At 42.2% G+C, this 26,370-nt stretch overlaps 1 protein-coding gene across 1 annotated transcript in view; it reads right to left on the bottom strand.

Annotated features, from left to right (window-relative positions):
* Positions 1 to 26,370, bottom strand: part of CTNND2 (catenin delta 2) — a 481,608-nt gene that overhangs the window by 97,188 nt on the left and 358,050 nt on the right. The window contains 1 exon segment of the mRNA XM_033154385.1: positions 3,923 to 4,136. Within this exon segment, the coding sequence (XP_033010276.1) occupies positions 3,923 to 4,136 (214 nt within the window).

Raw genomic sequence — 26,370 nt, 5'->3', positions numbered from 1 at the left:
AAGCTGCATTTGGAAAACTCTGCAAGGGAAACAGCAACCTGGAAGGGAACAGTTTGGAAGAAGCCAGTCTCTGCTCCAAATGTAAGATGTATCTGCTTGTAATGAGTAGATATGCGGCGAGAAAGCAAGTAAGGGTACTAACATGAACTAAGTTTCTCCAGTAGAAATGAACACAAATAGTGTAATTTTCCCAGTAGGGCTGCTTGGACCAGTCCGCCTGCAGGAAGTATCAAGCTTACCTACTACAGGTAAGCTTTATTTCCCCTTGGGAGAGCAGGTATAAACCAGTGAACCCGGTCAGGTCTTTCGTGAGTGATTGAACAAGGTTTGAGCTTTTGCAAGAACTTAACCAAGTGATTGCAAAATTCTTGACCTATTTAAGGAAGAGCTCAATGAGTAGCCAAGAGACTCACTGAGCAGTATTTTATCCCACTGCTGTCTCTCAGCTTCAGGTTGTAGTGAGGGAAAGGCAAACTACATTTTCTTGAGTTCCATTCTACAAATGGAGTAAACACACATGCTGTTCTTTACTGAGGCTTCCTAAACCAGTGGCTCTCAAACCACAAGTGTGGCTATAAAGCACACGTGGGATCTGTGTTTGTGTGCCCCCCCTTCCCGCTGCCTCCATCAATGACATCTGTGTGCAAACCTTTCCTTATAAGCTAATGGATGGTGGTCTTCCCAAACGTGTCAAATATGCTAGGATCAGGGAGCTGAAAAATGGCCAGTCTCTACCAGTGTTTCCCAGCCTTGGGTCTCCAGCTGTTTTTGGACTACAACTCCCATCAGGGATGGTGGGAATTGTAGTCCGAAAACAGCTGGGGATCCCAAGGTTGGGAAACAACGATCTAGCCTATTATCAGACTAACTAAACCATGGACCAAACTATTCTCAAGTGTAAATAGCAACAAAGTCTTTGTCAAGTTCATGCCCTTCAGCAGTTTACGAACCAAGACACAAGTACCAGTAATAGAAGTGAGAAGCTGAAGTATTGCAGGATGGGACGTACCCAAGTATATTGTTGCCTTTCAATGTTGGGGAAGAAGGGCCATTTGAGCCCAGGCTCACTTGGGAGTATGTCAGTTGGTGCGGCCCTTCTGTGCTTGTTCAGTGCAAGATGAGGATCCTGTTAAAAATTTTCAACAAACCAAGGGCATACACTGGGAAGGGCTGTAGTTTAGCAGAAGAGCATCTAGATCCCAGGTTCAGTCCCTGGCACCTCCAGTTAGGGTTGGGAGAGAGCCAGTCTGAAAATCCTAGAGAGACACAGCCGGTCATTGAGCTAGAAAGACAAATGATCTGTCTTGGCATAGGGCATTTTCTTACATCCCAGATGTCAATAGAATATTAAACTGTTACAGGCCTTAATGTTGGCGGCCAGATGAATAGGAACTATTTCTCACTATCGGTAAATCAAGGTGGATGAAAGCTCACAGAAAGTGGATTTCAAACTGACTTCTTTAATCTCATAACATTAAGATTCAAAACCCTAAAATGTATTTTATATAATTGACTTTTTATTTCTATTCTTTGTATATTGTATTGTTTTATTGCTATGGCCAATGGCTGAGGCAAATAAAGATTCATTCACTCATTCATGACATTAAGAGGAGTGACAAGTCTCAGTCATCCATTGCTGCTTTTGTCATTTACTCTGATAGCCTCTGCCTGGATTATTCAATTTGCCACTCCCCTCACTCTTTGATCTAAACGAGGGGAAACGCTGGACAAAGGCCACCTGGCTACAGGTTTGTCAGGGGAGGCCTGATGCTCCATGTCTCAGATGTGCTTTCTACCAGCACTAATTATTCTGAGTTGAATAGTCTTCATGCTTGTTTATGTTAATTAGAAACCTTTTAATGACGGTGTAATTGCCATAACCTGCTTAGACATGTAAATTCACAGAAAAATGAAAGTTTTGTGTGCTGGAGAGGAAATGAACAAGACTGAGGAACCTTTGCCCCTCCAGATGTTGCTGAACTACAACTCCCATCAGCCCTAGCAAGCACTGTAAGAGCCAGGGGTGATGGGAGTTGTAGGATTTGAAAACCCTAGCAAGATACTGGAGAGCCAGAAGTTATCCACACCTGGCTCAGACCATAGCTATGTCACCTACATGGAACTATTTGTTAGTTCACTTTTAAAAAAGATTAAGCACACCTGAAGCAGAAACTATGAGTTATTTTTCTTCTGTGCACCGACTGCTAATTACTGCTGGGCGATAGCAGCTTTTCAACATTGTGGTGTATCACCAGCTAAACATTGTGGTTTGGCGATATCTCACAATGTTGGGGAATAGCACTGGCCTCTGCCCACAAAACTGCCTCAGCTCTCACCCTGAGAGCTAAGGTGGTTTCACCCAGGCTCACAGGTGGGAGAATGCAGCTTTTTTGCAGTTTGCTAATATACAGTACTTAAATAGCCATAGCAAAATAAAAGATTAAAGATTAAAAAATTCCTTCCAGTAGCACCTTAGAGACCAACTAAGTTTGTTCTTGGTATGAGCTTTCGTTGGCATGCACACTTCTTCAGATACACTGAAACAGAAGTCACCAGACCCTTATATATAGTGAGAGAGTGGTTCTGGTGACTTCTGTTTCAGTGTATCTGAAGAAGTGTGCATGCACACGAAAGCTCATACCAAGAACAAACTTAGTTGGTCTCTAAGGTGCTACTGGAAGGAATCTTTTTTTTATCTTTTATTTTGTTTTGACTATGGCAGACCAACACAGCTACCTACCTGTAACTTAAATAGCCATGTTATTTATGCTTCAACCACTAACTATTGTATACTCTGCCTCATTCTGTGAAATAATGTCAACGAAAGCATAATACAATTTAAAAGCAACTACTGTAGTTTAAAACCTTATTAGCTGGGATTTTTTCTGCATTAGTTCAGTATGTTTCAAGAATACAACATATATTGAGAAGGAAGGACATTAAAAAATCCCCTTTAAAAAAAAAAAGGAAAAAGGGTAAAGGAAATTCGTCTCTCACATCAGCAGATATCCACTGTGTAAGTTGGATGTAGTTGATTGAGATTAGTAGCTTGCTCCTCATTTGTTCATAGTAAGCTTGCATATTACTCCCTGAAGGCAGGGGGCAGATAACACATCCAAGCACTGAAATAGTACATTGACAATGAACTACCAGTTTTCACTTTACTGGGTCTGCCAGTAATTCTGTCACTCATTAGGAACCAGCTCCTGAACACCATGTAGCACAGCATCCTTATGACAAGAAGAATCTAATTAATTCTGCCCAACAGGTAAGAGATGAAAGGTCGGATGATTAAGACATGGAATTCAATGTACATATGTTTAAAATTCTGCATTTAGAATCCCTAACCATGAGTCACATAGCCTGCAGTGAGGAAAAAAATGTGAACAACTCACGCTTATTTTCTTGGGACAGAGGTCTTAAAAGAGGCTTGAATCATTAAAAAACGGTCCTGGAAGTCTTAAAATAGGATGTTTAAAAAACAAACAAAAAGTCCCAACAACCACATTACATTTTTTGAGAGAGTTTAATTCTGCCCCACCCAGCCTGCCTATAGTTTTCAATTCAATAACTCATTAGAAACAGCAGGAGCGTGGAAAAAAATTGTGGCCAAAACAACACACCATTGTACCACTTGCTTTTCCACACTTTGCCCAGTACCTTTCCTGTATCTGCCACTGAAATTATACCCGACAAGAAACCTGGCTTACTAATGAATCCATGTATATGATATACATGTTTGCAAGCACAAGACTTCCCTTAGTCATTTCTCACAAGTACATTCTTAAAATAACTTCGCCACAATCCACCAGGAAACTTAGGTCCGCTTAACCTCATGGAAATGTCTTCCTCAGCTAAGCAAATTCAGAAGCGCAGTGCTAATCCTTAGCATGCAACACAATAAGTGAAAAGATAGTCAAACCTGTGACTAGTTCTCTGATTTCCAAATCTGTAGTCTTGCGCAGTAATCGTACTAGTGCTGGAATACCCCCACAGTTTTTCAAAGCAATTTTGTTGTCGTCGTTGGCTTTCCCATACACCAAATTCCTCAGCGCTCCACAGGCACTACGGTGGACTTCTGTCATTCGATGGTCCAATAGGTCCACCAGTAACTGTATTCCTCCTTGTCTTCTTATCTGCAACATTAATGTTCAAATTAAATTCAAAACCAGTGGCTGATAGTCAGTGAGAGTTTTAAGGTATCAATAGTATTTAGTTAGCAGTTAGAAAGGAGAGAGCACATGTGCACATCAGCAAAGAAAGGCGCTGGGCCCGGTTACCGGTATTTGCTTTCAAAGGAACTATGGCAAATAAAAGCTCTTGACATGGGAAGAATAAAATCCCCTCAAAGCAGCTGGACAGATGATGGAAAAGAAATTCCCTCCACCACCACTTGGAGGGAACAAAATAAGCCACCTTCAGGGACATGAGGCACCATGTGCACTTACGAATTGATTTTATGGTGTATGGTGACAGCTGTCATCAGAATTATTGCCCAGAACAATGACTGGAACACCAGTTTCTAACTGCTCGCACTAATTATGTATCAACACTGTATAATTCAGCTATAGCACTTTCTAGATTGCCCGGAGAAAGGTATCAATAAATACACAGTACCTGCAGGAGTTACAAGGAAATTGGTGAGTTGACAATCTACAAGACATACTTGCTATGGAACTAGACAGAAAAATGTGGTCTTTTAAAACATGTGTATATCTGGAAACTGGTGCGGACGTCATTATCAATGTGAGAAAACTTTCAAGAAGACAGCAGACTCTCCGCTGCCAGACAAACAACACCAATTGTATTGCGGTGCAGACTTCAGGGGAGAGAGATGGGTACCACTCCATGGGTACAACTCCAGACAGCTTTTCCTCCTCTAGCTGGGCTGGTATTGTTTCGTTGTGAGTGAATGGCTTAAAATGGATTAACAACATTTTAAAAAATACTAGAAGCCACTCTGATGACTTCAGTGGAAAAGCAGGATACGAATCCACTAAATGAAACAAGCCCACCATCGAGAAGAAGCGACAAAACACTCTATACTGCTGCACTTAAAAAGGCAAGACTTCAGTGGAAAAGCAGGATACGAATCCACTAAATGAAACAAGCCCACCATCGAGAAGAAGCGACAAAACACTCTATACTGCTGCACTTAAAAAGGCAAGACTTCAGTGGAAAAGCAGGATACGAATCCACTAAATGAAACAAGCCCACCATCGAGAAGAAGCGACAAAACACTCTATACTGCTGCACTTAAAAAGGCAAGTGTTAAAAGGGCAAACTTCTACAGAGGAAACGTTGGTTGTTGTCAGGTTCCTATCCCAGAAGGAAAGGCAGCCCAGTCCCCAAAGAGGACAAGCTGAGCAAATGAATGCAAGTAAGAGAGAACAGGAGAGAACAAACGAAATAAATACAGGCCATTAAGCAGGGAATGCAGAGAGTATCTTTCTTTGGTGCTAGTGCTTCAAACTAGAGGTAGGAGCCAAGGTTTCAGGGTTCACGAGCCAGGCAAGAGATACCTAACCAAGTGGAAGCTGCTACAAAGATGCCCCCCAAAGCTGACCCGCTGCTGTCGTCGAGCTATTGAAGTTGAGGCGGGGAGGGCTCACTCATGACACTCTCTCACCCTACAAGTTTGCTGCATGTGAAAACCTAAGAGCTCCTCTTTAGTGAGTGCAGCTGATCCCACCTTTGAAAGCAATGCTGAGCATGCAGAAACAAGACTATGTCCTGCCCCTCCAACTTCTCTTGTTCAACTTCTCCTTCCTCTGGCTGGTCAGAGACCCCTGCCCCCCGCCCAGCTAATGGGTCTCTGTGCTCCACAGGAGAGGGCTTCCACCTCTCTTTTCTAGTTTCAAGGGAAGGACCTGCATCCTCGATCCCCAAGTGTCTGTCTTCTATCCGCCCCCCCCACCTGCTCCATCTTCCTTCCTACTCCATCTGTCTGGGGCTGCCATCTCATGCCTGAACCTGATGGAACCAAGGTTGTCCATAACAGTTATTTACATTCACCCTGTGTTAAAGAGGAAGTTGCAAAAATTATGGAAACATGTAGAGGAGATAGTTATTTTATTCATGTCTCCCTATCAATCTGTAAATTGGAGAGGAACAGGGAGGGCTATTTGAAATAACTAGGGGAGCAAAGCTTAGGTGCAGAGAGGTCTAATCTGGACCCCACCCCCCACCCCCCACTGTAGCAGATTTTCTGATATATAGGTTTTCTGGTTAATACTCCACTGATGTTAATTAGCACTGTGAATCATGGATATGCGTCACTAAGTACTAAAGTCAATTAATAATTAAGATTAACAGCATAGTGTTCTTATGTAGGCGTTTGTGATAATGTCATAATATTATTATTATTTTCACACAGCTGTCCAAAACTGAAGCTTGAAGCACAACTAACAAGCTCAAAGTTGGGACCAAGTTATGTAAAAACAAAACAAGCCAAACAAACAAACAAACAAACAAACAACACCTGGGTGCTAATCTGACCAGAATGCAAATAGAAGCTCCTTCCTTCACAGCTGCAACCCTAGACTTTCTCCCTTTTGCTGGGCTGTAGCTCTTTAGACTGCAATTGGTGGATCACACTTTGAATACTCTCCCAGATTAAACATTGCCGCCATACATAAAATGAGCACATGAAGGAAATGGGTTTAGGGTATTGTTTCCCTTAACCTGCTAGAACTGCTTTTGTGACTAGTGTACAGGTGATTGAATCTTACTTATTGACAAGTAAGTGAGAAGTACTGTATATTCTGGCATATAAGACTACTTTTTAAACCAGGAAAATCTTCTCAAAAGTCAGGGGTCGTCTTATACGCCCAGTCGTCTTATACGCTGGAAAATATGGTATTCAGGGCTCATCCACATTCCTGTTTCTCCTGTGATTTCCAGGCACAGGCAGAGGCCTAGGCCTGAGAGGGTTTTACTTTTGTGCCAGTGCTTCCCCCAGGAAAACCCACTGCTTACCACTGAATTGGAACAAATGTCAACTGGGTTTTCTACAGATTGCCTAGAAATCTCAGGACAAATGGAAGAAAACACAGGGCAAACAGAAACGTGGATGAGCCCTCAGACAGCAATAATTAAATGTCCTACACCAAATCTGTAATTCAACAGAGGGGAGATTAGCCTCCAAGCGCAATGAAGCATTTGGAACACAGGATGTAACAGAATTTTTTTTTTGCCTTAGGAACTTAGATTGAACAGCTTCTGTAGATCCAAGGTGAGTGTCTGTCCAAATCTGAGCCCCATATAATAACTGTGTTAGCTTTAAACACTTCAAGTGCTGATGGCATGTGATTGCCACCTTTTGTATGGAAAAAAGTATGTCAGAATTTTGGTGCTGGCTTTGAGATGCTTTTTCCTTTGCATATTTCTGATGCGCTCCTCATGACCCTCTTGACTAAAAAATAAGGCCGAGATATTTAAAGACTTTAACTTGTTCCATCAACTGATTAGACAGCAATTCAAAGTCCCCATCTGGGGCAGATGGGATGGACTGCATGGAGGTCTTTCTGCTGGGCTCTCCATTGCTAATGCCAGAAGGTCCATTGGTGGCAGGTATCGTTGCCCCCAAATGAGGCATCCCAAGGGAGGAAGGGAGCTGATCTGGCCGGGATCCACAGGACCTTGAGTTGCTCTCATAGCCAGTCACACCTGACCTGGGTGATTGGCCCTGATCTGCCTGCTCCATCTTCTGCCACCAAGAATGGCCCGGCTCTGGAAGTAGCTCTGCAGAGCTATGGCTTTAGATTTCAGTCTGAATTATTTTCCTTCTCATCAAGGCACAATTATCTATTGTGTCAGTGCTTGCTGTACTGAGCAGAAACCGGGAAAGGACATAACTGCTGATTGCCCACGTTTACAAAGGACTGAAGAGGTGAAGGAGGCCCAGACCCCATGGAGATAGGCAGCAGATGCACAATCCCACTTGTCTCGGCTGGTAATGCAGTATGAATAGTTAATATGCATACTGTAACTTAAGAGTAATAGTTATGGTATTATGCATCAAGTAGATCCGGAATGCATAATATGCAAAATTATGTGTGCCACATTTTGAGGTCTTGGGCTTTGGCAACCTCTCTCAGGCACACTCTCTCCACCTTTGCTTGGACCACCTTTGCAGATCAGGAAGCTGGAGACAAGGAGCAATATCCTAGCCACTGTTACAGAAGTGTCACATCCATGCATCTCCAATACTGCAGAGCCAACAATCTTCAGGCAAGAGTTTTATTTAGACAGAAAGCAGCGTTCGTTCTTGCAATTAAACCAAACATTGACTGACGTGTACTGATGGGAGTGAACCACACGCTAAAGTATACTTGAGGCAAGGATCTGATTAAAATAACACATATAACCAGGACATGACCTAACCTACACACATGCAGAGTTATAAAGCAACTTGATATTTTAAAACAATGTCTACGCCTCATTCCAGTTCATATCTCTCCCACTGCCTGCAAAGAAACTCTAAATAAAAATCTACTGAGAAACATATTGAAGATAACATAGAGAAAGATGACAGATGAGGGAAAACAGGGGAGAAAACACTGTTAAGACTAGTATTATGACCTTATTCAAAAGAAATGTCCAATTTCTTCTTAGCAATGCTTCCCCAACGTGGCAGATGCCTATGCAAGCAAAGGAATAATTTCACACTGCAAGTGGTAAACAAATTGCATTCACCTTCTCACTTTCACCTTTTACTGCCTGTGATAAGTACCAGCCAAGGCACTTACTCATCCTAACTGCCTGAGAATGAATTACAGCCAGGTATGTAAGTGGTTGAGCAGCCCGCAAGCCTACTGCCTCCATTAATGCTCAGTTACCTGTCTTTGAGTAAGCTCCAAGGTCACTCGCTCTAGCATTTTCCCCATTTAGAAACTTAAGAGGCCTTGAAAGTCTTTGTAGTTCCATACAACCATTTTAACCACTGCAGTGAAAGGGCAGGAACATATACCATTGTTACAGAGCATCACTTTTCAATTTTTGTGCTTCTGATTTTATTTTTAATTTTTTAAAAAATGGCAATTTGGAAAGAGCCAACTTCAGCAAAGAGCCAATTCCAGTGTGAATGAATGGGAAACTCATGGGGGAGGAGGGAGTCTGCCGCCACACTTCCCACAAGTGTTTATTATTTATGGTTAGCGAGCAATTTGAAAAGGGCTGCTCTATGACCAAAACACATTCCCAAATACACAAACTTGCTTTAAGTAGCAGCCTGCAAATTTAAAATTGACCCCTGTCAGTTAATCACTTGAAGACTGAGTTGATTAATCCTAAAAATGGCATTGGTGAAAAGTTTAGCTACAACAAGCCAACTTTTTAACTGCAGTTGCTGCTTCAAACAACAATGTGAATAGCATTACAGCATATGCTCCAACTACCCTCCTTACCAGGGATAGCACCTATTTTATGGAACCGTCCCTGGCAAATCAGCAGTTCTGTCTTTGTCACAGAATTTTTATTATTGTGCCTTTGTCAACATTGTATTCTATGGTTTTTGGTGTTGTGTGATTTTGTTTGTATTTATTCTTAAAAACAATAAAACACACTTTAAATACATTGTTGTTGTTGTTGTTCAGTCGTGTCCGACTCTTCGTGACCCCATGGACCAGAGCACGCCAGGCACGCCTATCCTTCACTGCCTCCCGCAGTTTGGCCAAACTCATGCTAGTCGCTTCGAGAACACTGTCCAACCATCTCATCCTCTGTTGTCCCCTTCTCCTTGTGCCCTCCATCTTTCTCAACATCAGGGTCTTTTCCAGGGAGTCTTCTCTTCTCATGAGGTGGCCAAAATACTGGAGCCTCAACTTCAGGATCTGTCCTTCCAGTGAGCACTCAGGGCTGATTTCTTTAAGGATGGATAAGTTTGATCTTTTTGCAGTCCAAATACATACATACATACATACAAACATACATGACATAACACATGCTGTAGAATTATTTAGATTTCAATCAACTCCCCTTCAGGACTCAATATGTTAATTTTGTGAGTACAGTGGCACCTCAGGTTACAGACGCTTCAGGTTACAGACTCCGCTAACCCAGAAATAGTACCTCGGGTTAAGAACTTGGCTTCAGGATAATAGAAATCGTGCGGCGGGGGCAGCGGGAGGCCCCATTAGCTGAAGTGGTACCTCAGGTTAAGAACAGTTTCAGGTTAAGAACGGACCTCCAGAACGAATTAAGTTCTTAACCCGGTGTACCACTGTACAGGGACAAATGCATCTTGATTCTAGCACAAATGCATTATTTTCCTTCCATCTTCTCATAATTATTAAAGTATTCCTCAGGCCATTGTCTTTTTTAAAAAAGCAAATCTTGTTACGATTTACTGACATGTCCTGTTTGAGAATAGGGTGTAGCAAATAAACACAGAGAAAAGCCCTCAGTATCATGCTGCACAGCTCAGGCATGGATTTTTAATGGGGAAAACAAAGTGTTAGAAATCCACACGACTACTCCTATTTTCATCTGTGAAATAGTCCAAGGCATGTCTTATCAGCACTGCTCCTGCCAACAAGAGGGTAAACTGGGAAAGAAACAAAGAAGGGGAAATGGATGTGTTCCTTTACTGAGATGCACAGAAAGGAACCTCACAGGGGGGCTTTCTGTTTCCAACGCTAAGATGCCTTTCTGGAATGAGACAGTTTGTTAAATCTTCTCCTTTTCCCCACCAAGGAAGCTGCCATCTGAAAACACCAATAGTTTACTACTCCATGCTGCTTCCAGAGCCCTCAAGCCCATGGGTGAAACTGTCAAAATGCAGGAAGATCAGGGACAAAAGTACTATGAACTGAAAGGTGCTATTGTTTAGGACCGGGAGAAGAGGAGGCTTGCTTGTTCTATGAGAAAATGATGCTAGCCACTCTCAGGCAGCCTTTTGTGCTCAGTGTGCCACAAATGGCTAGCCTAGAAATGTGAGGAGGTGGCCTTACCTGCAATCCTAGCCGCAACTGTTATACCCTGCTTTGCTTTTTGTGTCAGATTGGAATGGGGTAAGAGGCAACATAATGTTGCATGCCACCCCAATCTTTGAGTGGTGTGAGATTCCAGCAGTTCCAGGCACTTACACAGGGCTTGCATTTCCTTTCAGAAATGAGACACAGCAGAGATTGTGGTGTCTTTATGATATATGGTTTATTCACACATATATAGAACCTGAACCTACGATGGGGAGGTTCGCACCATTAACACCCCAAAATGTGCTTTATTTCTAGTTTACATCACAGCCCCCAAACTCTACTCCAAACTCTGGCTTTTGTCTTCCTTTTGTTTTCTTAATGCCTACCACCCAAACAATTGCTTGCCTCATCAAAAAGCTAGCCTGGCTCGATTAGATTAGGGTTTCCCAAACTTGTGTCTCCATCTGTTTTTGGACTACAATCCCCATCATTCCTAGCTAGCAGGATCAGTGGTCAGGGATGATTGGAATTGTAGCCCATAAACAGCTGGAGACCAAGTTTGGGAAACCCTGGATTAGATTTTAACATTTGCCGGATCTAGGGATTAGAGGGGGCTGGGAACTACAAACTCGTAACAATAAAATTGCTGCTGATCACCACAACGGTCTCTAGGTGGAAAGATTTATTCCTGCTATGTGTTGCATGGCAGACAGGAAGAAGTTGTTCTGGGGAATACCAGCAAAGAACAAAAACCTAAGGCAGGGGCCATAATGGAAAAAATAACTGGGTACTGAACAAAGGTGCAAAAGAAAAGCTCACACCCCAGTTAACAGTGGCCCATAAAAGTACGCTTCCTGCAGAATTAAAAGAAGAAAAAACGCAACAGAAACTGATTTGGCTGAAGCAGGCCACCAGGAATAGAAAAAAATGGCTTTTCTAATCTAAACTTTAGTTTTAAGCAAACTTAGTTAGAACTCCCTATTAGCTGCTAGCCTTCTCTCAGAGACCCTTTTTGAACTAATTCCAAATACTCTTTATCAAAGAACTCACACTCCCACACTCCCAACCTCCCCACACCTCTCAACTCCCAAAAACACCCAACAAGAAACTGCTTCTCAACAGAGCCTTATATACACAGAGTAATGCCCACGCTTCGGGCAATTAAGAACAAAACACCGGCACCTGTTTCTTCTGTTTCTTCAACGGACAGTACTGACATCAGACTGGCTCAGGTGCAATTTTGATCACTCAAAATAAAACCCAACAGAAATTAGTTTCAGTACAAGTGAAGACTTAAGTTACCAGTAGCATCAGTTCAGAATGTTTGGAGCAGCAAATATAACACCAGGAGATTTCAGCAGATTCACTTGACGTTTTACGGTCTATGAGTGCTGCACCAACGACAAACAGTCCCCAGCTGCCGCCCTTCAGACTACTAGCTGGATCCTGCTTACTTCATTCACCACAGACGAGGATATTGTGAACTAAAAAGATGTTTATTGCGTACAAAGCTTGTGGTTGCTGATAAATAAAAGGTTGTTCAATAAGCTTATAACAGTTGTCCTATACCGGCCTAATACCTCTAAATATTACCGGCCTAATACCTCTAATAGTAAACTAAATATCAATAACAATGCGTTTCACAATCTCTTTATCCTCTCTGCTAACATCCACCTAAGACTCTAAACTCCCAGCTCTATCTCTTGACTCACACTGCTCAACTCCAACTGTAACTCCCCGCACTTAACTGCCCCTGCCCATACTTCAACTGCCTTACTGTCCACTGGGAGGGGTGTTTTATACTCAGGCTAAGCCCGCCCCTGAGGGTTCTAACTGTCAGAGAAGTTAACCCCTACTTGGCCTTGGGCTAGTTCTCCACATACCTCCCTCCTTTTTAGGTTTGTATCAGAGGAGTTACTCGCCAAAGTATCCCTCTGATACAAACAACAGTTTAACACATCAATATAAACATTTTATAACTCTTACCTATTTTCTAACTATAGCATAAACAGTTACATCTCCAGTAAAAGTACATATAGTTGTGAACATTATATACAATAGTTCATGCAGCATTAGGCCTTTATTGCAAGAAAAACCGTAACTGTCCATTTTAACCTTTGTCTTTGGGTCTTAGTGATAAGGCGTCTGCGATGATGTTTAGGATCCTTTCACGCTCCTTATCGTCCTTATCCGTCGCAAGAAGTATCTTTCTCTGGGCACCAGTCTTTTCTCTGCCATACGTGATGGGATGTAAGCTGTCTTTCTCGGCCAGATGAAACAGTCCCATGCCGATCCCTGCACTCGAGGCGTCTGTAACGATTGTGGATCCCAAGCTGGGTAGAGTTCTTGTTTCTCAGGGTCAAAAGCTCTCTTAGTTCAACCTCTCCCTCCTTCAGGATCTCTGTTAAATGTTTAAGCTCGCAGACTTGTACACACATCTCCAGGTCATCATAAGCTGCATAAGAACTGGTTGTCTGGCTTTTAAATGCACTGGGAACTATTTTCAGAAGTTTGCGGATATCTTCTTTTTTAGTCAGCTTGCTGAAGCTTTCGAGGCAAGCGTGATCACTTAATGAAAGTAGGCTAAAAAGCTCTGTTTGCTTATTGCTCATAGCAATCTCCCTTGTTGTCAGTTCATCTTTGGTCTGTATTGATTTATCAGTTCCCACTTCGAGCAATTTTAAGACTACTTTTGTATGCCTTTGACGTGGTAGTCCTGTTAATGCTGGGTAACCACATTCATTTTGGACATTTATTTGTGTTGCATGAGCAGCAGGGTACCCATCCTCCCACCACACAATCTCTAGTGTAGGAAACACGTTCACTTTCATAGAAAGTCGATGGGACCCCATGTCAGCTATAACTTCCAGTACGTCGTTCTTTCTATCTTTCCAACTGATGAATGGTTTATCATAAATTTGACTAGTTGTTCTAACTGATCTCACAGATAGGTCACTGGTCACATTGCAGGTAGACACTCCTTTACCAATGTCACAGGCTTTTTCAACAACGTGACTACTGTAGTCTAGATTGGGTTCATGGTTTAGTGACTGGGTTGGGTTTATCATATTCACCTGCATGACCCGCCTCCCTTCACCATGCTGAATTATATTGTTTATATCATTCATTTTTGAATTGATCTTACAAGGACCTTCCCATGTCAGTTGTAACTGGTAAGTATGGCACGTTCGACAAAATAACTTTATTTGCTTGCCCATCCCAGGCCAAAAGAAATTTTGGGACACCCTTTGTTTGGTTCTGGTGATTCCCAAGTGACCTCCAAAGATACTGCCATGTGCATGTTGTATTATCTTGGTTCTAAATTCAGTAGGTACTATCAGTTGCCTGTGGATCTCATTACCCCCTCTATTAGGCTTTAAAAGAATCTCCCTGTATAGCAACCCATTGTTGACTATAAACCGCTCCGGGCTTTCAGGGGTTAATACTGTATTCACGGCTGTGGCTTGAAAATATTTCTGTAAATCTGTATCTAGTTTCTGCTTGGCTGCAAAACTAGCTGCTTGACTATTTGTAACTGGCATTATACTTGTATCTTGTGTCAGTTCAGCAATTGTATCAGGCCTTTCCTCCTGAGGTAACTGTCGCAGTTTTTGTGCCCTAGTTATTACAAATGCACTCTGTACATGGTCAAGTAAATCCCACCCGATTAACATTGGAGCTGGGATTTCTGGTGAAACTGCTACTTGCCATTTTCCAGACCATTGTTTATATGTCAGATTAACTAATGCGACTGGCAAGATTTCTGGCTGTTTTGATATTCCTTTTAAACTGATTGTTTTGCCTTTAATAAAGTCTTCTGGCTTTAACAAATCAGGATGTACAATACTAATCTGAGACCCTGTGTCTTTTAAGCCTTTATATGGTTTACCATTCACCCAAATTTCTTCTCCTGTTTTGTGTAATAGCATGTCATCTTGTTGAATTATATAGCACCTCACAACTTGGGCCACTGGTAACTCATCAGCCTCTGACTGGGCCTCGGTTGTCGTGGCAACCATGTTGGCAGTTGGCTCTGTCTCCACAGTTTGGACACAATATGTCTGCTTCTGAGGGATAGTATTTGCACTCCTAGTTCTGATTTCAGTTCTACAGTCCAGTTGTCTATGGCCTTTTTTTCCACATTGCCAACAGATTAATTCAGGCCTTTTACCCTCACTATATTTATTTACTTTTCCCTCAGTCCCCCCCATTGTCATAGGCGTGTTATGGGGAACATTTGCATTGGCGGGAAAAATTTTCTTGGCAGTTTCTGTGGTAAACTTTGTGGGCTGTTGCATTCTCTTAAACTTATTTGTTTCCCACTGTTTGTCCTTATATTTTGGGGCATCATAAGCGTGTTCTCGGATTTCATTTATTTCATCTGCCAGATTAGCAGCTTCCAGGATGGTTTTAGGGCGTCTTTCTTTAATTAAATACTTCAGATGACTATTAATCGTGTCATAAAATTGTTCCAATGCGATCACCTCTTTTATTTTTGCCACAGAATCGGCACCCTCCTGTTCTAGCCACTTGTTTAAATAATTTGTAGTTTTAGCTCCTAGTTGAGCAAATGTTTCCTCACGCACTTTTTTTATTGTTCTAAACTTTTGTCTCAGTTGCTCTGCAGTAATTCCGAATCTAACATAAACCAACTGTTTAAATGCTTCAAAATCTTTAGATTGATCAGATGGCATTTGAGAATATATCTCTGTTAATGTTCCACTAATACGCGCTCTCAGTATTTGCATTTTCTCCTCATCTTTTACTTCAAAATCTTCGCAAGCCCTCTCAAAAGAAATGATAAACGCTTCAGGATCGTCTTTATCTTTGAAGTCAGGGAATCTTTTTAAATCCACCCTGCTAGGATTTTGTGTGGAACTATTGTTGTTGTTTCTATTTTCTACAGCTGATAATTCAAGTCTTTTCATTTCTAGTAAATATTCTCTTTCTTCCCGTTCTCTTTCTCTCTCAATAGTTAAGGTCATTTCTTTCTCTTTCAGTGCTATTGCCTCTCTTTCTCTCTCTCTCTCTCTTTCAGCTTGTAATTTTAATTCTAATTCCTTCAGTTTATATTCTTGTTCTAGTTTCCATTTCTCAAATTCCTCTGAGGCTTTAAAACTAGTCCCCTCAGCAGGATTTTTGTTAACTGTTTCAGTACTGGTTTCCTCAATCTGGGAAACCCCATTTTCTTCTTCAGAGCTTTCTACTTGTGAGTCCCTAAGAGCTGTTTTAGTCTTTCTAGGTGGCATTTTCTATTTATTTGGTGGTATTATTTCTGTACTTAAATCAAGGATGTTTCAGTTAAACTATTTCTTCAGGCTCAGTTTCCACAGTTTAGGTCCAAAGTCACGCCTAAAGTTGCCTCAGTGCACTTTGTCCAGCGTACTTTTCCGACCTCTCACTATAAACCTTTCTGCCTGAAATAGTTTCAAACGCAAAGTATCTTTGTAACTCTCTCACAATCTCACAGTCTTAGGCGCTATCACACCACACCCTAGGGCCAGGTAATTCCTCTCTGAATTCCCCTTCTCCCTTTCCAGGTGTATGCGATCCCCTTCCTGACTAGATTGTAGAGTCTCACAGAAGTTTGCTTAAATCCTCTTTAAGCCTCACACTTCACACAATGCGTCACCCTTAAATCCTTCTTGTACCTTGGCACTTCTTGCCAACACTTTAGATCTTTGATCTCAATGTGACCACCACTTTATGACAATCTTTCGTCCCGACGCTGCCACCACTTTAATGTCGCGGGCCCTTCGCCCTGTACAGCCCACCCCCGGACGTTTTACGGTCTATGAGTGCTGCACCAACGACAAACAGTCCCCAGCTGCCGCCCTTCAGACTACTAGCTGGATCCTGCTTACTTCATTCACCACAGACGAGGATATTGTGAACTAAAAAGATGTTTATTGCGTACAAAGCTTGTGGTTGCTGATAAATAAAAGGTTGTTCAATAAGCTTATAACAGTTGTCCTATACCGGCCTAATACCTCTAAATATTACCGGCCTAATACCTCTAATAGTAAACTAAATATCAATAACAATGCGTTTCACAATCTCTTTATCCTCTCTGCTAACATCCACCTAAGACTCTAAACTCCCAGCTCTATCTCTTGACTCACACTGCTCAACTCCAACTGTAACTCCCCGCACTTAACTGCCCCTGCCCATACTTCAACTGCCTTACTGTCCACTGGGAGGGGTGTTTTATACTCAGGCTAAGCCCGCCCCTGAGGGTTCTAACTGTCAGAGAAGTTAACCCCTACTTGGCCTTGGGCTAGTTCTCCACATCAGACATAACAAAATGCAAAAAAGGTTCGAATGCGACGATATACCTTAACATCAAGGTCAAATGAGCAATACGGCTCTGCCTAGAGGAAGCCACATTTTATCGTATGGAATACAGGTGCACATCAAATACGCAAAGAAGAAACAACTAGCTAACTGCAGAATCACACCCTCTACTTCTGGTGTTCAGGCTGTGAGAGCCATTATGCAGCCCAGATGGAACCACTCGCTCACCCATGAGGGAGAAGAAGAAGAAGAGTTTGGATTTGATATCCCGCTTTATCACTACCCGAAGGAGTCTCAAAGCGGCTAACATTCTCCTTTTCCCTTCCTCCCCCACAACAAACACTCTGTGAGGTGAGTGGGGCTGAGAGACTTCAAAGAAGTGTGACTAGCCCAAGGTCACCCAGCAGCTGCATGTGGAGGAGCGTAGACACGAACCCGGTTCCCCAGATTACGAGTCCACCGCTCTTAACCACTACACCACACTGGCTACGGGCAATCCTACCGAGGACAGAACGTGCTCAGTAGCCATGGAAGGAGACACAGCGGCAGTGTGCTCTTGCTCTCCATCTCGTTTCAGGGATTGTCACGGCTGAGTTCTTTATACTTTTTTGGTCATTATATCCCGTGACTGTTTGTTGTCTTTTTGTTTTTTTTTCTTGCTCTCAGAATGACAGATAGGCAGAGATCCTGCCTCATGCAAGAAGCCATGGAAAGTTGATTGTTTGTTGTGGAGTAGGACAGAAATCTGGGGGGACGACAATGACTGGAATGGAGTGAGTGGAATCTGGAACAGCGGTACTGGGGTGTGCCGAAGGGAATGGGGACTGTGGGCAAAGCACAACTCCCGTTCACACCCTAGCTTATTAAACCAAGATATGATTGTACAATCTGGGTTAATGAAGACTGCTTTTATGCCTCCCCACTATTTTTACAGTTTTAATATTTTGCTACTGTGGATTTGGCTTCTTCCTGCTCAGCGTTTGCTTATTCTTTTATTTGTGCTTAGTATTTTACCATTTTATGGTGATGTCATGTTCTACACAACTCTGAAGGTGTTGGCAGTAAAGCAGGTAAATATTAATACATGCATACATAAATACATAAAACAGTGCAGGCAAAGGAAGGGTTCTTTTTCCACTGTTATCACAGCAAGCCTATATTTGGACTAGCAGCTCTAATTAACATTATAGTGGGTACGGTAATCCTGTAAGTATCAATCGGAAACAGGGAGACATTATTTTCTGGAAAATTACTGAGACATTTGTTCATATGCCTGCTTATTCTCTCTGTCTCCCAACTCTGATTAAATAAAGTTGCTGAAACTGAAAGCTTATCAGTGCGTCCCAAAGATCTTTCATTATAAGTCCATCAGCATCGTAGCACTTATGAAAAGGGCATAATAATAATTGGCGTTGTCGCTTGCAGAATCTAGAAAATCTCCCTTAATTGCTAACAGCAGACACCACAATATTCCATAATAAGGGAGCCTACGGTTTGATCCCTGCAATCATGTTTCTAAAGCAAGATAGAAAAAGAAGCAACACAAAGATCTGCAGTGAATAAATCTGATATACTGTGTTTTAATCATGGAAACATGGACTATGCTGCCCCAAACTGGTTACCTCCATTCAAGTTTCATTTTTGTGTGTGAAGTGGGTCTCTATAAATAGGTATGTGGTAGTGTGAAGGGAGGCATTGTTTCTGTGTGTTCGTTTCTGTGCAACTTAACTGCAGCCTGAAAGCAAAATCGCACGTCCTCTCCCAAAATTATCAGTAAGAAGGGCTTTAATCCTTCCAAGCAAGAGGACCAGAAGAAGAAACTCGACATATTCCATGTGCTTTTCTTCTTCCTTGATGTCCTTCCTTCATACATCACACCACAGGCTTTCCTAACTTCACACCCTCCTTTTCCTTTGGGTATGCCTTTTCAGAGCAAGAGTTACCACTGTATTCTTGTGGCCGAAACCCTGCACATGGCATCTGGCAGGTACTAAGGAACAAGGAACCTACCCTTCCTACATGGAATATCTAATCTCTCTCTCTCCCCCCCCCACCCCATTGGATCCTTTGACTCTTACCAGACACTACTTTTTAACACAGTAGCAGCCTGGTAAAGGTAAAGGGGCCCCTGACAATCAGGTCCAGCCATGTCCGACTCTGGGGTTGCGGCGCTCATCTCGCTCTATAGGCTGAGGGAGCCGGCGTTTGTCCGCAGACAGCTTCCGGGTCATGTGGCCAGCATGACAAAGCCGCTTCTGGCGAACCAGAGCAGCGCACAGAAACGCCGTTTACCTTCCCGCTGGAGCGGTCCCTATTTATCTACTTGCACTTTGACGTGCTTTCAAACTGCTAGGTGGGCAGGAGCTGGGACCGAGCAACGGGAGCTCACCCCGTGGCAGGGATTCGAACCGCCGACCTTGTGATCAGCAAGCCCTAGACTCTGTGGTTGAACCCACAGCGCCACCTGGGTCCCTTTAGCAGCCTGGTACTATGCATTAATTACTTGGATGCTTCCATTGTTGTGTTCAATGGGGTGTACTCCCAAGTGTGCATACAACTGCAGCCAAAAGAGAAAGACCAAGTTTTGGTCTCATGTTCACCAAACACAGCATGTTTTATCAATACTCCTTGAATCTGCAGTATTGTGGGAAAGGTACAGGGGAGTCCCATATGCCCAGAGAACTTGTCATTGTGCCCTGGGAGAGGTAGAGTCCACTGAACATATTCTCTTGAGCTGCCCTTTCTATACAGATTTCAGGCAAAATCTTATAGCCCCACTCTTATCTCAACTTAGCTCTCTATCCAGAGAAAGACAGGTTTTATATTTGTTGAATAATGTTACAGGAAAAACAGCTTCCTTGGTGGCCAAATTTCTTTTTCTAGCTCTTAAGCGTCGTAAGACTAAGACTGATTGCATTGACATGGGTTCATCTGTATAGCATCATCTTAGTGCTGGCTATGTTTTATTCTAAAGTTCCTTTAGATGTTTTAATTCTGTATGGATAAATGTATCTTTTCTGACTGATGGTTGAATAAAGAATGATGATGATGTTTTATGAATACTCAGAATCTCCCTCAGCCTGTTCTTTCAAGGGGAGGACAGATGGGAGATTCTGGAATATCCCTAATATAGGTAAAACTCTGCTACCATCTGGGTCAAATAGGACATTCTAAAGGGGAAAGAGCTTATCTGACCTCAAAACTCTTTTACTTTCAGAACATTTTTTTTAAAAAGAACCCAAAGGCTTCCACGCCTACTTTTAAAAAGAAAGCTACATAAATGTGTTAGGATAATCCATCGGCCACTCATATACCAAATGCACAACTTCAGTCTAATTGTATGTTTTTCTTCCCTTGAGACACTACAAGTGCTATGTTCTGCAGTGTTTTCTCTTTGATTTTTTCATGAAAAGCGGCCACAGCTGGCTTGGTGGACTCTTTGCCCAAATGCCCCAGGCCCAACCTGTTTGTTTCCTGAGAGAAGAATCCACATATTTTCTTCAACACATGAGAAAGGAGCTCGGAGGTGTTCAGCGTACAAATGGCTGATGAAGTCAGATATCACCCCAGCCCCCAGCTCTCTCTCAGTCTGAAGCAGTACCTTGCATGAGGGGTGAAAATCCAAGAGCTGGGTAGCATTATAATCATAAGGGTAGATCTAATATGTAGTTGTGTTCCCACCAAAGCTTACTTTGCCAACCTCCTGGCTTAGATAGATGACTAAGCCAAGATAAAAAACAACAACAACAACTGGTAAATTCTGTATTTTAAGAGAAAGCATTAAAAAAATACTAGTCTGTCCCCTAGAATTTAAGGAAAACATACCCTAATTCTACATCTAGAGAAGCATAGATAGGAAAGGGAGAGGGAATGGCACACAATGCGATGTCTTTGAGGAGAAAATGTAGGTGAGATTTATTGGAAACCCATTTATCTGCAACATCATGACTTAATTTAGCTTCATTAGTATAGTAATTTGTCGCAGGTTACCAAAAGTGCTGGATCAATTTAAGCTCAAAATAAGAGGGGGAATGGTATGCAAATTACTGCATTAGTTCAAAATGTCTAATTTGTTTAGGAAATCTAAATTGGGATTTGAAACCCAGATCCCATTTAAAAACAGATTTGCAAAACTGTAATTAAGAACGGATTAGATTAGGTAACTACACTAACACTGAAAACAATTAATGCACATAATTTAAATGAATCCAGCTATTGCTTTATATACAATATTTCAGTGAAGTTTAAAAACAATTGTACTTTGCATGCTGAACCTGTCCAGGAAATACGATGAGCTCTTTGTTCTTTAATGTGTAGCCTAGGAAATCTGCATATTCGGGAGCTTGAGTTATAACTGATGTTACATAGAAGTTATGTCTAGTGACCAACAGCTGGGTCAAATAGGACAGTCTCAACATCTCTGTGGAAGGGATGTGGGCAGCAGGCAGCAATTGTTTTAGGCATGTCTGATATGTGCATGACAGCACACATGCGCCTCACGCCAAACCCAGATGTGACCCAAGAATGTCACAAAAGCAACACAAAAAGGGGAAGAACAGGGTATTTGCAGGCTTTTGCAATGGGTGTTCTGATTATGCGCAATTTCACATAAGCGCGTGGTGCCTTGAAATGTAACCCCACACAAATTGGTCACTGCCTGTATGCAACACTAATCCAAATCATGGCTTAGCCCTGTGGAGGGCTTGCTCCTCCCCAGGGTTTTTAGGTCAGTTCAGGATGCCAGCTTAGGCAAAGTCTGGCTCAGCATGTTGCCCAAACCTGGCCTCTCTCCTCCTTAACCACAAACTTTATGGGCAAACTTTGGCTACAGATTAAGGAGGAAAGACCTTAACCACAATCCTAGTTTAGGATAACATGCTAAGTCTAAGACATACCTTGGCTTAGTTACCACACCATACTGACCCCAAAAGCCCAGGGAATAGCAAAGCGGGCATGAGCCAGCGTTTTTTGCAGGGCCATACTCGGCTTACCCAGGATAGGTGAATCAAGAAATAAATTTTAATAATCCACAAAAGGAAGCGGCCATGGACTAGCTGGACACAGAGGAATGGTGAGAGGCACCAGCTGAGGAACCCAAGAGAAGAAGGCTGAGCCTGGGGATTGGTGGTGCTACAACAATGAGCAGTCAAAGGAAGAAAAAGGAGAAGATTCGGTGGGGGACATGTCTGATGCTGTAGAGGTAACAGCTTTTAGTGCACAGGGAGAGTCTGTGGCAGAGAGAAGTCCAGAATCAGAAGCGGAAGCAGGAGAGAAGGGAGGCCAAGAGGCAGAGATGAGTCAGACTGGTGAAGAAGTCAGGGTGTCTCCCTCTCCTGCTGTGAAAAGCTCCCCCCACCCCGATCTCCTACGACCAGGAGAGGCCTGAAGTGGGAGAAGCAAAGGCAGGTGTGCCACAGTAGTCTCAGATTGCTTGGGAAGGACCCAGGAGAGAAGGAGACTTAGGTTGTTGTGAGAAGACAGGGACCTTCAGTCTCCACAACTGCCTCATAGGGGTAAGACCTACCAAGAAGAGTTGCTGTGCTCATTAGGCCTGGCATTTCTGAGCAGACCTTATTTCTTCTAATAAAGAGTTACTCACTGTGATTTATTGCTGGCACACTCCTGACAGCAACCCTGATGCAGAGCACAGTTCCTTCCATTAAAGGATATCCATTTCTAAAACCCAAAGTGAAGAGCAGGCATAGGCAAACTCGGCCCTCCAGATGTCTTGGGGCTACAACTCCCATCATCCCTAGCTAACAGGACCAGTGGCCTTATATCCCCAGCTATAAGCATTCTAAAACCTGGCTGAATGCCTAACTACTCTTTATTCAACTCAGCTATGAAGGAAATAAGTTCTAATCAAATACACCTGTTTATATTTATATTCAGCTCCCATTTTCATCTGTTAATATTTCACTTACATACATTTATTTGTTCATACCGTATATCTATAACCTTAATATCACTGCCTAATTTCACAAGGATGCTCCATAGCTTAAACAAATCACAATCTCACGTGACAAATGATTTTATAAACGCTTAATTGATAAAATGCTGATCATTGACATGGCACGTAGAATGAAATATATATTCTCTTCAGAGATATAATGTTTAGATTTTGTCTACACTACACTGCACATGATGACATTTATTCGCTCTCAAAGTTGAAGAATGTAAAGGTCACACATGAAATGAAGTATTCACTTTATCATCATCTAAGGAACCAAATGTCACATAATTGTGCTGCATGAACTAATTCACTAAGATAAATGAGGAATTACACTCCAGGCTCTTGGAAGCGTTGCTAAATGGTATGCTCAAGGTGCCTTGTTTCAAGCTGAAGTCCATAAATAATGGCTTTTCCTTGGAAAAATATTGGCAAATGATGCAGATTAATCCTCTCCAATGTTCTAAATATAGTGAATAATTCTAGTGGAATTGCAAGTGCTATTTTGAATTTGAGAATGTATTGGAAAGTGAGGCTGGAGTTGTTTATAAAGTATACATCTAATGCAACGACTGAAGTAGTCTCATTTGTGTAAGGATTTCTGACTGCACAACAGAACTACCCCTTCCTCTCTTTGTGCCCATTTGCTCCAGAGGTTTTGGGGGAAATCCAGAACAGAAGGGCTCTGTTGCACATCCAAGAGTCCTTGCACTTGCAGAATGATTTTGTTGGAAATCTCCCATAATACATGTGCAATTCATATATAGTCGTACCTTGGAAGTCGAACGGAATCCGTTCCGGAAGTCCGCTTGACTTCCAAAACATTCAAAAATCAAATTGCGGCTTCTGATTGGCTGCAGGAAGCTTCTGCAGCCAATCAGAAGCCGTGGAAGTCCTATCGGACATTCAGATTCCAAAAGAACATTTGCAAACCGGAACAATCACTTCCGGGTTTGTGACATTCGGGAGCCAAAACCTCCAAGTTCCAGGGTGTTCGAGATCCAAGGTATGACTGTAATCCCCACTCTGTTCAAGTCAGTTCCAAGATCTAATTTATTTTAACCACTATGAATTGCAAAATTGGTTCTTCCATACCTTTAGGATTCAAATCACACCAGCTAATATAATTACGGAATAGAACTACAGCAAATTATCTACACACAGAGAAATAATCTGGCAAAACTGTTACTGATCACAACCAGTGTCTGATCTGGCAGTTGCTAGGTCTGCAAAGAGCTGAGAGAAGAACCTCACAAGAACAAACAAGGAGTTTTGGTTCTGGTGATGTAAAAGCTGTTTTGGCATGATGTACAGGTGAGGTAAACAGGAGAAATCACAAGTGATTTGCTCTTTCTGTAGGGTGGAGGAGAATGCACAGTTTCAAATTCAGTTAAGATTGCGAAGCACAGGTAACAGGAACTGCACATCAATAGAGAATGATAAATAATCAATTATTTAACTCTAGTTTTAAGTCTTCCACATACATTATTACAAAAAGCAACCCTCCAGGTTGGTATCGTTATCTGGATTGTAAACCCACTTTGGGAAATGTTACGTCGGAAAGGGGGTGGGAGAGAGAATGGCGTGGTTCATATGACATAGCTTAATGGATTGTGAGAATATTCAGGTCCCAATGAGGCATTCACAACAGCTTTGCTCCTGAAAAGTCTCTTTCAGTCAGTTGCCGAGCTGAGCTAAGGTAAGGTTTGGCTTAACATGTTGTTTGAACCTGGCTCATGGCTAAGCTCTCCTCACTAGGACTTTTATTGGTGATAGAACTCACCAGTATAGAGTATCGGCATCTCTCCCGTCTCTCTCTCTGCTGCCCCTGACAGCCATTTTGTGCTGGCACCCATGACATTTTATCAATATATAAGTAGTAGCACCTGATCATTCATTCATTCATTCATTCATTTTACAAAAAACACTGCTCCTTGATAATCTCAAGGTGTGATCAAAATTTGTTCCTATCCAGGGACCTGTATGTTTGTGCAGTCCTGGTACACCACAGTTTTGCTTCCCAAGACGTGCAACTGAAGTCCAAGAGGGAGATGAGATGTCAGAAGTCTAAGACAAAAATATGGCTTAAGAGTTTGAATAGTGTGCTTTCATAAAACAAGCATAGCTGATTTCTCTACAAGAATCTCATAAAAAAACAATGGCAAAAAGAAGGTATATGTCAGCCTCAAGAGGCTCCGAGATGACAGCAAAATCCTAGAAGTTAAAACATTTTTTCAATTAAAGGAAAATGGGGGGGGGGGGGTCAATGGAAATAATAATGATTATAATTAAAAATAAGCATGCTCCATGGGCTGACTTTTTAGGACAGTCATTCTGGGGGAATATAAAACAAATGACCTGGAGAATGAGAACCCTGCAAAATCAGCAAATCTTGTAATGAGATTGTTTAATGCTGCAATCGTAACAGAGCATTCGGGGGAACGAATAGTCTCATTCATAAATAAACAAAGAAAATCTTAAGATCATCAACTTTTATAGATTGTTGTGGGTGGGCAAGTTATAGGAATACACATTTTGTTTACACACTGGGCTACAATCATTTCGTTTTTATTATGAAAGACTTGATCTTGCTTATTCCAAGATTTAAGAAGCAGTGATGGAGAAGTGCCGTACGTAAACTCATTAGTCAAGTTAGATGGATGAAGGAGGGGAAATCTGTTGCCATGATGATATGGACAATAGCCATGCAACTGACAGGGCAAGGAAACTTGACTGCTCCTGCAAGGTCCCTGGGAGCTCTAATGCTGTCCCTTTGAAGGAAAGGCCTCATTGGGACCCTCATTGGGTTGACAAGGAGGCAAAGGCATTCCCTTCCCCTTCCTCAAACAGGGACATCATACAAACTGTACCTTTAAAGCACATTTGAATCAAATTCCCCCTCCCCCCCCCCCGGAATTCTGGTTGCTAGAGTTTATCCTTTACAGGATTACATTTTGCAACAACCTTTAAATAAGGAGTACCCCAAATTCTTCAATGGGAAAAATGTTCTTTGTATTTGCCCTAAAGGTAATTGTACATATGCAGCCTGCGCTTCTGATGACATGTACCCACTAAGAAAAGGTTCCATTTCCCCCAGAAAAAGATGGTTTTTGTATATATCAGGGGTAGGCAACCTAAGCTCCAGGGGCTGGATGCGGCCCAGTCACCTTCTAAATCCGGGAATCGGGGTGTTTTTACATGAGTAGA

Source organism: Lacerta agilis, chromosome 7, assembly GCF_009819535.1.
Source record: "Lacerta agilis isolate rLacAgi1 chromosome 7, rLacAgi1.pri, whole genome shotgun sequence".
NCBI classification, from domain to species: Eukaryota; Metazoa; Chordata; class Lepidosauria; order Squamata; family Lacertidae; genus Lacerta; species Lacerta agilis.
The sequence above is the reverse complement of the archived record's forward strand: the minus strand, read 5'-3'. Positions and strand labels throughout refer to the sequence as shown.